This window comes from Barbus barbus (genome assembly GCF_936440315.1).
Source record: "Barbus barbus genome assembly, chromosome: 5".
Classification (NCBI taxonomy): domain Eukaryota; kingdom Metazoa; phylum Chordata; class Actinopteri; order Cypriniformes; family Cyprinidae; genus Barbus; species Barbus barbus.
This window is the reverse complement of record NC_136733.1, coordinates 32,550,804-32,563,077: the sequence shown is the minus strand read 5'-3', so window position 1 is coordinate 32,563,077 and position 12,274 is coordinate 32,550,804. Positions and strand designations below refer to the sequence as shown.

At 36.5% G+C, this 12,274-nt stretch overlaps 1 protein-coding gene across 14 annotated transcripts in view; it reads left to right on the top strand.

Annotated features, from left to right (window-relative positions):
- The window catches only part of LOC306870081 (splicing regulator ARVCF-like), a 226,293-nt gene that overhangs the window by 189,154 nt on the left and 24,865 nt on the right, over positions 1-12,274 (top strand). For 13 of the 14 annotated variants that reach the window (XM_079417131.1, XM_079417139.1, XM_079417133.1 and 10 more), the window contains 3 exons: positions 719-836; positions 1,297-1,468; positions 5,149-5,220. In XM_079417131.1, coding sequence (XP_079273257.1) covers positions 719-836; positions 1,297-1,468; positions 5,149-5,220 — 362 coding nt within the window. Of the gene's footprint in view, positions 1-718; positions 837-1,296; positions 1,469-3,675; positions 3,694-5,148; positions 5,221-12,274 lie in introns of all 14 variants that reach the window. The other variant, XM_079417127.1, reaches the window with a different exon arrangement.

Below are 12,274 nucleotides of genomic sequence, written 5' to 3'. Positions count from 1 at the left end.
GTGTCAGTCAAAGTATGATACATTCCCATTATCGTTACATACAAAAATATTTTATAATTTTTAATGAATTTATTTTAAAAAGACCTGCACATTAATTTATAATAAGTGATTTGCCTGGCATCTGTGTAATTAAAGCTTGAAGTATCACCAAATAATATATTACAATTATTTGTCTATTAAATTTTGCTACAATATTTTATCTTGGATTCTCAAACTGGTTGCAGGCATTGCAGGCAGCATTCAATATTGTGCTGACTGTCCTTCAGGCATTAGGGACGAAAAAAACAGGTAGCAGTAAAAACGCAATCCATCTCTCTTAAATCTGGACTGTCGCCACAACAGATGTACAGCTGGAAAATGTTACATTCCATATGGGTGTTATACTGCAAATGGGTTTAAATTTCTTCTACTAAAAAGGGACCCATTTGGCAGGGTGCTAGTTTAATTATGTCTATGACTCTGGAGCGAGACTTTTTATGAATAGGATTTTAACTCTTGCTTGTAAAAGAAAAAAAATAGTAGCTGGTATCTTGTTTCTAACTACTTCTGCAAGAGCAGTTTGGCTAAAGTTTAACTACTTCAATTATGATTAGTTTGTAACTTGGCAAATTACAGTTTCAAAGTAGCTTCATCAACAAAATCTTTTAATGTGTCAGCTTATGATGCATAATTAGTTCAAATGACTTGTGCTTACTCATGCTTTTGCTGTTTGCCGTAGGAATGTGAGCTCAGACGGCGCAGAGGCGCGCAGACGGTTGAGAGAGTGTGAGGGACTGGTAGATGCCTTGCTGCATGCGCTGCAGTCGGCTGTGGGAAAGAAGGACATGGACAACAAAGTGAGTGTCTTCAGTCGAGAGAGCTGTTGGAGCCTGTATCTATCATTGTTTTCTGGGTTTCATTTACATTTGGTAGGTCACACATACAAAAAACAGACTTCAGAGAGGGTGTCAGCTTGTCAGTATCACAAAACAAACACAGGCAATTGATCAGGACTGTAAAGCGGATGGGTCTTGTCATCTTAAAGGTTTTTTTTTTTTTTTTTTGCAATAATGACTGCCTGGTTGTACATTATCCCACATATTAACCAGCTACTTCTGATATAAATATTTGAACTGACAAAAAATATTGATTATGAGACATAAAACCAGTGCAGCTATGTAAGTAATCACTTGCCTGGCACAACAGCAGGCTATACAGTTTAGTGGTCGTTATACAAACATATTTGACCAAACAATGCCATTATTATTGTATAAAAATATTTCATTCTTTCTGTTTTTCTATCTTGCTGTCTCTTAGTCTGTGGAGAATTGTGTTTGCATCATGAGGAACCTGTCTTACCACGTGCACAAGGAGGTTCCAGGGGCTGAGAAGTTCCAGGACCCCTCAGCTCCTCAGGGCCCTGGCTCTGCTGGCACTCAGAGGAAGAAGAAAGATGACGCAGGCTGCTTCGGAGGAAAGAAGGCCAAAGGTCATTATTGAATTTTGTTCATCTCATCTATGTGCTTTATACTTGTAAAACAGTAGTGAGCACATTTATATCACTGAGCCTTGATCATCAACAGCCGGATGCTTCCATCACTGGCGGGTTCACAGAGAGCAGTATAATCATAGCATTTACACAACATCATAAATAGCAATGTTGGCAGATACTGTAATAGGAAGCTAAATGATGCTTGAGTCTCTATATATGTGGCCTGTGGCTCATGACTCATAACTGGGTGTGTGTCTGGAGTATCAATGTTGAATCAATATTCATCTTTAAATGGATATGGGTGGAGGTTCTCTATCTGTGTTGTTGTATGAGTTGAATCGGTTCTTCGAAACACTTTGCTTTATAACTGCTGAGTGTTGTTCAGGTACTCATTCTTTACATAATGCAAAGAGAGCTGATTCAAGGTTTTTATCATTTTCTTGTACTGGGTATTTTTATATGAACTGGTGTGAAAGCTCTTGAATACATTGATGACTTCAGTTAGTGAATTGATTCTCGAACAGACGTTTAAGTGAACTCAAACAAGGCAAAGGAGCAAAAGCAAGAATGTGGGTAAACAGCAAATATGACAGCATTGATGTCATGCTGTGCCTCATGGACCTTTTTTAATGAGGTTTGTTTATCTGTCATCAGCCCTGCAGATGTGCTTTGAAGATGCAAGTGACCTATATTTACACCAGAAAATGCCCCTAACAAGCATTAAGGGATGCTTTCCCAGCAAGCTATTTGGACACTTACCTGATTTAAAAGGCATAATTTAGTTTTGCACATGAAACTCTTGACACTCTCAAGTTAAGTCACTGTTATTTGTATAGCGCTTTTAACAATGCAAATTGTGTCAAAGCAGCTTTACATCGGCTTGATATAAAGCTGGGTGGCTTTATATCAGCTTTACAGTATTTAGACGGGGAAATAGTTTGTTGAAATAGTGTCATTCTCCTCTGGCCAGACAAAATCAGTAGTTTAAATCTAGGCTAAAGCAGAGTCAGATTGTGCAAAGGACTCATCTGGTTCCTGTGGTCTTGTCCTGATGGCCATCTTGGAGACAGGGTCTTCATTGGGGATCAGTCTCTGGGGCTCATCTAGGTGTCCTGGCTGTAGAGGTCATCTCTAGGTGCTGATCCACCATCTGATCTAGATACGGACTGGATCCGAGTGGCTGCAGTGACCATTTGATCTGGATAAAATCTGGATCTGGTTGGCTATGGTGACCTCGGAATAAGAAAGAAACAGACTAATATTAGCATAGATGCCATTCTTCTAACGATGTAACAAGTACATCGGGAAGTGTTCCCGGTTCCGGTTGATAGTTTCAAACTCTCACTATAAACATATAAAAGTTTAGGTTGCAGTGTTGGTTTGCCACAAACTAAAGCAGAAAATGTGTAATTTCTGCACTGCTATTATTTTAGACATGATTGGAAATTTGTTTATGCTGTATTTATTCTTAATTATTAGAATGTGTTAATTAATGTAACTTAAATTACACTACCATTCAAAAGGGTGGGGTCAGGAATATATTCTTTGTTTAAAAAAAATAATATTCCTATTTAGTAAGGACACATTTATTCGATCAAAATCAGTAAATCACGTTTTCCACACAAATATTAAGCAACACCATTGTTTCCAACATTGAAAATAATAAGAAATGTTTAGACTTTCAAATATCTGTGCTATTAAACCAAATGTTTTGTTTTTCAGGTGGCTAGCCGAATATCATGCCTTTGATAGTTTAGATCACTAAGTAAATTGCTCAGCCCGATTCTCTTCTACCATCACAGTAGATGGCCTTAAAACTGACCGTAGAGGAATGATTATGCTAATGACCATTATAGCAGCCCTGCAGCCACGCTGAGAATACAGTATTACACTATGAATTGTACTGACAGCATTGCAGAACACAATGATGCATGAAGTCTGTGAATATACTAAGATTCTTGACACCATTTAGTGAATTTGTTGAAAAAGCTGCTACCTTCACTTGAGGGAACTAATGGAACTGACTCTCTCCTCTACTTTGTACTTCATTTTTTTAAACTCTGTCTCCTTTCACTTTTAAGTGGTTCACAAATAAGTTCTGTCTCCTTTAATACACACACTCTCTGAATCTCCTTTCTTCTTCCCTGCCGGCTTTTTTTTTCCCTCATTGGTCTTGCTGCTGTTCCTGCGTTGGCTAACTGTAGAGGAATGGTTTAATCAAGGTGAGTGTCTCTTCCTGCTTTTCCTCTGTCTGTCTGTGTCACTCGGCACGCACTTACATAAAATGCCTCCCTCTATCTTCATCAGAATAAATGTTTCATCGCAGCCCCTCTTACACTCTTTCGCCTTCCATTCTTAAACGACTGGCCAGTGTTCCTCTCCTCAAGGAAATGTCAAACCTGTGCCAATTTAGCTGGTTCAAAGCCCCTTTCAGCTGGCATAGATGTCTGTGTGTCTGCTGTTATCTGTTAACGAGGCCTGGCTTTTGCTTTCTGTCCTTTTGCCCATTGCTGTAAAGGGATAGTTCTCCGAAAAATGTCATCATTTACTCACTCTCATGTTGATCCAAACCTGTATGATTTTTTTTTCTTTTAGAAAACACAAAAACGAGATGTCAGGCAGAATCTTCACATTGTCCTTTTTCAAAACAAAAGTGATTGTTGACCCAGGGCTAAAAATGACAAAACGTAACACAGCACAATCCATAAAAAGTGTTCACTTTGTTCACAGTCTTCTGAAAACATGCAATAGCTTTGTTTGCAGAAAAAATAAAACATCATATTTGGATTTTTGGCTTGTTTATTAGTTATAATCTTTAAATAAGATAAATGTACACCAGAAGCAACACTGCATACGATATTAAAACTTTGGTTGTCATTAATTCACTGGCATTTGCTTTTAAACAAGTTTAAAAAATCTGCCAGTATCTTACCAATATCTCAAACAGTGTTCCCTCTCAAGTAAACTCATCCTGTTTTAAGGATTGTTACAGACAAACAAGTAAAAAAGACTTAATTCTAATTTAATAAATTTTTATTAAAAAATCTTCCTCTCCACTGCAGAGATTAGCATATTCACATTTGGTGCATCATGATTGGGTTACACTATGACATTTGCCATTTTTAGCAATTCACCAAATTTGAATATGTGCATATGTAATTTGCAAATAAGACAAATAAGATAAGAAAAATGGCTTTGGTGTTTGTCTGAAGTGATATTATGGCTTCAGAACTTGAAATACAGTGTGTGAGTCTTATGGACTATTTGTAAGATGCTTTTTGTTGTTTTTGGAGCATGTCAAATATGTTTGGAACAATATGAAGGTGAGTAAATAATGGCAGAATGTTCATTTTGTAGATGACATGTTCTCTATGTGCAATAGTGGTCTTCATTACTTCACTCTGTTATAGAGAGTTGTCCTCCATGACATAGGCTCTGCATTTTTAATGGGGGTTCCCACTCTTGGGAGCTGGTGTCAAGAGTTTGTCTCTGCATATTTGTGTAGTAGCTAGATGTATGTGTGGCACGTCTGTGACTATGTGTGTGTCTGAGACTTGGGTCTACTTGACATTTTCATACCAGTAAATTCCGTTTTTCAAAGAATGACACTTACAACTGCTCTTTCTGTCTCGTTCCCTCACGTTCTCTCTCACTCTGTCTTCCCCTTCTTCACTTAGGGAGGAAAAACGGAGAGCATGACAAAAACTATGACACATTGGACCTACCCAAGCGCACAGAACCCACTAAAGGTATGTCTTCTTTTGACACCGCAGAATTAGTACATCTTTAAGCTGTCGCTCTTTTGAAGAAAGTACAGGAAAAGACCCTACTCTTTGGTCTCTCTCAAAAAGAAAAAATCTAGGTATGAAAGGCAGGTGCATTGCTTTAAGGAAGTGAAATACATTAAGATGCAGTCTAAAAATAGCACATACTGTATGGCCAAAACACTATTAGACTACTGAGGGTTGTAGTGCACAGATTTATGGGAAGTGAAGCTTTGTTTCCAAACCTAGTGAGCTGCCTACTGAGGCTGTGTGCTAAGGCAATACTGAGAAATTTACTGTAAAGGCAATCCCAGAGTGCATTGTGACAAGCTCAGTGATAAAATAAAGATGGTGAACGAGATGGAAGAAATGCACTATCATTTAAAATTGTCAGTAAAGAAATTTATAATATTACAAAAGATTTTTTGTCATATAAATGCTTGTTCTTTTCAACTTTCTACTCGTTAAATAATCCTAAAAAAAAACAGCATCACAGTTTTTACTAAAACTAGTAAGCAGCGCAACTGTTTTCAACATTAAGAAGGAATGTTCCTCGAGCATCAAATCAACATATTACAATGATTTGAGAAAGGATTGTCACACCGAGGACTGGAGTAAAATTCAGCTTTGCCATCACAGAATATGATTTTTAAATATGCTAAAAAAAAATAAAAAAACCTTCACCTTCAGTACTAACATGTCATAAAGTAAATAAAAATATATATATATTTTTTTACTATTGCACTAGAGTTGCTGCTGATTCCAGACAAGTCATTTATAAGGTTCCATGATTGCTAGGGTGTTGCCTTTGTAGGCAGTAGGCAGCAAGCTCACTAGGTTTTGGAGAAGAGCTTCTGTTTGCACAGAGTGCACTGAGTGCACATCAGCATATTGAGATCCTCTGGGAATCCCAGGTATCAGGTAACAGTACTCTTCTGCCTAGGCCTTTTATCATTATGACAAACACAGCCGTAATCCTCAGCAGCAGAGTGCTAAATAGACGATGTGTTTTAGTGCGATTGATATCCCTGACCAAGTTTATACCAATAGAATGAGGTTGATTTACTCTCAGAAACAGGCCAAATTGAGACCTGTGCTGTGTTAAACCATCTGTGTGTGAGAGATGCTCAGACCTTTAGCTTGTAATTGTTTGCAAATTAAGGGAGAATTCAGACAAGACATATGTTGCAATGCAGTGAAACAGAATGGGGGTCTTGAGACTAGACATGCTGAAATGCCCATGTGTCCATGTGGCAATGGTCGAAGATGTCTGTCTCTATTTACACCCACAGAACAGTCATCAGGGAGCCACTCAATACCTCTTCCCTTCTGACTGACTGATCTAAGATCATTTTACCTCTGAGCTCCACTTAGTGAGAGAGGAAGATGTTTTATTGATACTCATTTTTTATGTATTACTATAGATGAGCCACAAAGAGAGATGAAAAATAAATCATTTTTTAGATTTTTTTTACCTGTTTTTTCTACAAATCTGTGAGGACATTCTATTAAAGAAGAGAAATACTGTTTACTGATCTCCACTCATGAGACGACCATCATTTGTGTGTTGTCGGGTTTTAAGAGAGAAAAATGAAGGTGAATGAATACATAGGAATAATGTGAAATCAAATGTAGTCATAAAGCTGTAGGAGAGTGGTCCATGTGTGTTTGCTGGTGGAATGTTTTGCTTAGCAGAGTAAAAATAGTAGCTAATGGACAAACCTACAAGGAATATGCAGAGTTTGCCACATTTCGATTTGTGGAAAAAATCTATGGAATTCAATGAGCACAAGAGATTGGATTAGTTATCAGGTTTAGTCGTATACAAGATTTGTAACCGAGAAATAGAAAATAAAACTGAAAATTTAAAATTAGAGCACTTTTATACTACAGTTCAAAATAATTTTTTAAAGAAAGAAATTCAGATTTTTATTTAGTAAGAATGCATTAAATTGAATTAAATCAAAAGTGACAGTAAAACCCTTCTAATAAATGTAGCTCTTTTTATCTTTCTGTTCATCAGAGAATCCTGAAAATAATGGTTCTCACTTTTTTCACAAAAACATATAAAATATAAAATGCGTGCAGCGTTGGTAAGCGTCTTTCAAAAACATTAAAACATCTTACTAACCTCAAACCTTTGAACACTAGTATACGTTTCTGCAGTATTTAGGTTTAAAACGCTTTAGTACAGCTTGACTCTATAGGTGTTGCAATCCTGCGGAAATCTGCAGAGTTCTCTGTGGATGCAGAGTGTGTGTGTGTGTGTGTGTGTGTGTGTGAGAATGTGCTGACTATCGCAGAACTCAACCAAGCCATGTTTGTGTTTGTGTGTGTCTACTGGTGTGTGTTTTCACTTTGCTCACACAGCTTTGAGACCAGTTGACCTTCAAGATACAAACAACAACCACATATTACTTAAAAGTTTCAAAAAGCCTTGTTCTTGCAGAATGTTCTTGAGTAATTAATGGATGCTGGTTAGGAGCTTCAAGAAGCAGTTTCATAAAGTTCTAATGGCAGCTGTTCAAAGTGAATAGCATTTCATGTCTCTCTTTAATTAGCCTCTTTCTCATTAACAGGCAGAATGGGGATCATATTGAACTGAATAATATATTTTTTTTTTACATTTTCAAAAAAAAGTGTATTTATTTTTTGTTCTGTCTTGTGCTACATGTAATATTTACAGGATGGTTTGAGGCAACAAATAAAAAAAAGACTCCTGATCCACTTAACATATTAGTTTTTGAGGCGTTAACTATCACAACAACAACAAAAAAAAATTTAAATGATAAAAGACACATTAAAAGCCTTTTTTTATGTTTGTAATGCCAATTGACTCTGACTGTATTTCTAACACATTATATTGTATAAAAAATGGTTCTGATGGAGACTTAAGGGTATTTATGTATTGGCCTCTGAAAGCACTGGGCATTGTTTTAGACATAAGACATAAACCTGCACTTTATTGGAACAGGAAAAATAACCTCTCCTGACTCTTTGCTAGAGTGTTCTGAATACAAAAGGATTCACATTTGTGCAAGAGATCAGATGAATAGTAAGTCTGGTCTGATTTCAGATGGGATTGGCACCTGGGGATTAATATGCAATAAAAAGAACAGGGTAACAGAGGTTAGTGTGCTTTGGGACTGCTTCTATCCTGATTCCTCTCTAAGTGATATAGTATATCCATACATCAACGTGTGCTTGAAAGGCCACTGTGACAGCTTAGAGTATTGAGGGATTTTGGTCGCTTAGCTGAACCTGAGGCACACAGCCATTGTTTATTCACCAAGCATCTTTGTTGCATTTTATGCCTCCAGCATTTGGTTTCAGAGAGGTTCTGTTTTAAAACTACAAGCCATGAAAGATATGAAGGCTTCTTCGCTGCATTATTCACATCCGTGGAGAAAGAGACTGGAGATAATTAATTGGGGATTCGGAGGGAGATGAGATTGACAATGAGGGGACAATGGGTCTGTGGGCCTCAGTGCCGGCAGCTGCCATCTGAGAACGTATGGAATCTCATAAATTACTTATTTAAAAAAAAAAATGAGTAAGAAACACTTAATAATAATTATGATTTTTAAATATTGTCAACAAGACTGTATTTATTCGATGACATAAGTAAAAAGAGTAATATTTTGAAATATTATTAAAATGTAAAATAACTAATATATTGTAAAATGTCATTTATTTCTGTGATGGCAAATCTGAATTTGTTGCCGTCAATACTCTAGTCTTAATTTTACATGGTCCTTCATTTAATCATTTAATATTCAGATTTGGTGCCAACAAAACATTTTGTATTATAACCAATGTTGAAAACGGTTGTGCTGCTTAATGTTTTTGTGGAAACTACGATACACTAGATACCATTCAAAAGTAACTAACATTTAAATGAAAACAAAATAACAGCTTGGTTTGAAAATAACTTCTGTGTGAGCAGTGCTTCATACATTGCTACACTGTTGACAGTAGACAGGGGACCTTAATGTGACCTTTAGGTTCACGAGGGTGCCTGCGATGCCTTAAAAGCAGCTCACTAGGTTTCGGAGCAGAGCTAATGAGAGCATGTTCTTTGGTGTTAACTGAAATGGCATTTGCTGTGCTAGAGGTCACAGAATGTGGAGTTCATGTAGAGAAGCTATTAGTGCGCCTATTGTGTTTCTTAGCCCTCATTCCAAACAATGCAGTGAAGCCATTGTTGTATTTCATAAAAAAACGGAGTCCAGAGAGAGATGAAGACACTATCAATTAATTACATGTCATTTCCTCCCCCTCTCTGGCCTATTCCTTTTTTAGCCCTCTGATTCCTGTAACATAATGACATCAGGTGGAGGAAATGATGATGAATCATGTTTACTTCGTTCTGCTGTGGTTCCTCCTGTCCCTGAACAGCACACTTTACAGACTCCAGCTTGTGAAACCTTTAAAATGAAAGCCTAAGCTCTATTCCAAAGCCCAGTGAGCTGAATAGCTGTCTACTGTTTACATGGGTAGATATGAAGACAATATCCTAATTGAAAAGAACATTTTAAGTGACCGAATAGGGAGGAGCTTACACGAAGTGCACAGGTGAAGTGACTGACGACTGATTGCAATAGAATTTGAGGTTAGCATGTTGTTAAGATAATGACTCTACACTATAATTAGCATAAATACATAGTGCACACAAAAAATTAGGAAAACAGTCATTATTTTTGATGTGAATGAAAGCATATTTATGATTTTTCTCAGCTTTGCCATCTTGGAGGAATTTAGTTTTTTTTAAATTGAGCTCTCAGAAGGCAGCATAATCATGTTCAAAAACATCTTGTTTAAAAGAAAATTTTCTGCCTGCTTCCCATAAGACTACAGACATGATAAACTCCCAATGCCCTTTTTTCAATGCTTTTAGCACCTGAAATGTTAGTGATTAGTGCAGAAGAGAGGTTTTTGCGCTGAACTTGAAGTGGCACTTTAACTCTTTAGTGAATTTGCTCAGTTCCAACTCTTCTTAATCTTCCAATTAATCTTTTTTCTTTGTAGAATTGTCGTCACAAAAGTAAAAGCACTTGTTTGTACATTAGACAAGTTTTCCCAAGGTTATGCAGCAGGTACAGATAATATGCTTTTTTAGCCTTCTCCTGTGTGTGCCTTTCATTGCATTGCTCCATATCTCATTTAATTTGCCTCTGTTGCCTGTTGACAGTTCGCTCTGTATGGAGATGTACATGTTCTCCAAACAGAGCTGAGCGGTATAGACGGCTCACTTATGAACAGCATCTTCCCATCATGCCTGGTGGCTGTGTTGTTGAACCCTCCATTGAATTTAGAGAGCTTCTTAACAACAGGAACAACATTCTTAATTGGGATGTTTTACAGCAATCTACACTTGAGAAATCCATTTGTGTTATCCATTCAAGTCCTCTATTAGGAAGCTGTCTCTGCTGGGATTAGGTATTCTGCTCTAAAAACCGAAGCTGCCATATTTTTCACTGATGTTTTGTTAATGAACTCGAGCTCTCTACCAACGCCCCTGTTTATCAGAGCTGTACATTTCACATTTATGCTGACATGCCTCATCTGGCTCTCGTTCTGTCAACAATGTCGTTGTCCCACATGCTGGGAGACTCCTCTGTGACTTTGAAATAAACATTTTTCCTGACTTTGCACTGAAAAAAGCATTTTTTATGAGTATTTCAGTCTTGTTTTCCAGTAAAAAAAGTCTAAACATCCTTTGTTGATTTATCTTTTTTCTTTACAAATTACTTGGCAAATTGTTTAAGATAATAAGATATGTTTTCAGAGAATGTATAATATAGAAATTGAATGTAGTCATTCATTTATATTTTAATATTTTTATTTATTCATTATTTTTACCCCATTTGCAAGTTGTTGTTTTTTTGTTGTTGTTTTAAGCATAATTTTAAATTTGGTTTAATGCATAAAAAAAACTTGATGCAGTTTTGCTTCTCAACTGTATATATATATATATATATATATATATATATATATATATATATATATATATATATATATATATATATATATATATATATATATTGGTATATATATATATATATATATATATTGGTATATATATATATATATATATATATATATATTGGTATATATATATATATATACAGTCAAACTTCACTTTGATTTTGATGGAAAAATATGAAAAAAAAAAGGACAAAATGAGTAAGTCATCATGCAGGAACAATCCCATCCCACCTGGTGTCGAGCTTCCATCCTCTTGCAGGATCTTCATTCGCCCTCGTGGAATGTAGCACCCAGATAATGTCTCAAACGGCACAGTGTTAGAAATCACATGCTCTTGATAGTGGACTGTAAGTAAAAACTAAATTGCCAGAAGATGACTGCAGCTGCTCATCATCATAGTCTGGTTGGAAACACACCGGAATGGCTTACTTTTGTGCTCATCAGGTGGCCTTGATATAGTTTAACAGCTACCCAGCACTTCTTAAAAATAAAATATACACACAGAATGTTCCTGGCTCCTCCTTTCATGTTCTGAGTTTGGGGTGCTGATAAAATCAGACATTTCTGGGTGTGCCACCCATGGAGGTGCCAGTCTTTGAACGAAAACTGGCGGTGCCATCCTGTCGCTTGCCAGTCATTATCCCACCTGCTGCTGACAATATTGATTCTATTGTACCACAGCTCATGATCAACAAAAGACCAGCAGCTTTTTATGTGGCATGGTGCTGAGAGGCAGTACAAACCTAGAGAGAGTATAGAGTCATGAGAAGGATGAAGATCAGGATGTTCTTGAAGTCTTTCTCAGCTGGTCTGTGTATTTGAATATGAAAGTTGTGTATATACAGTCATGGCCAAAAATATCGACACCCTTGGTAAATACGATCAAAGAAGGCTGTGAAAATTAATCTGCATTGTTAATCCTTTTGATCTTTTATTTTTTCTTTAGATAATAATAATTTAAAATGGGGGGAAATATCATTATGAAATAAATGTTTTTCTCTAATACACATTGGCCACAATTAATGACACCCCTAGAAATTCTTATGAGTAA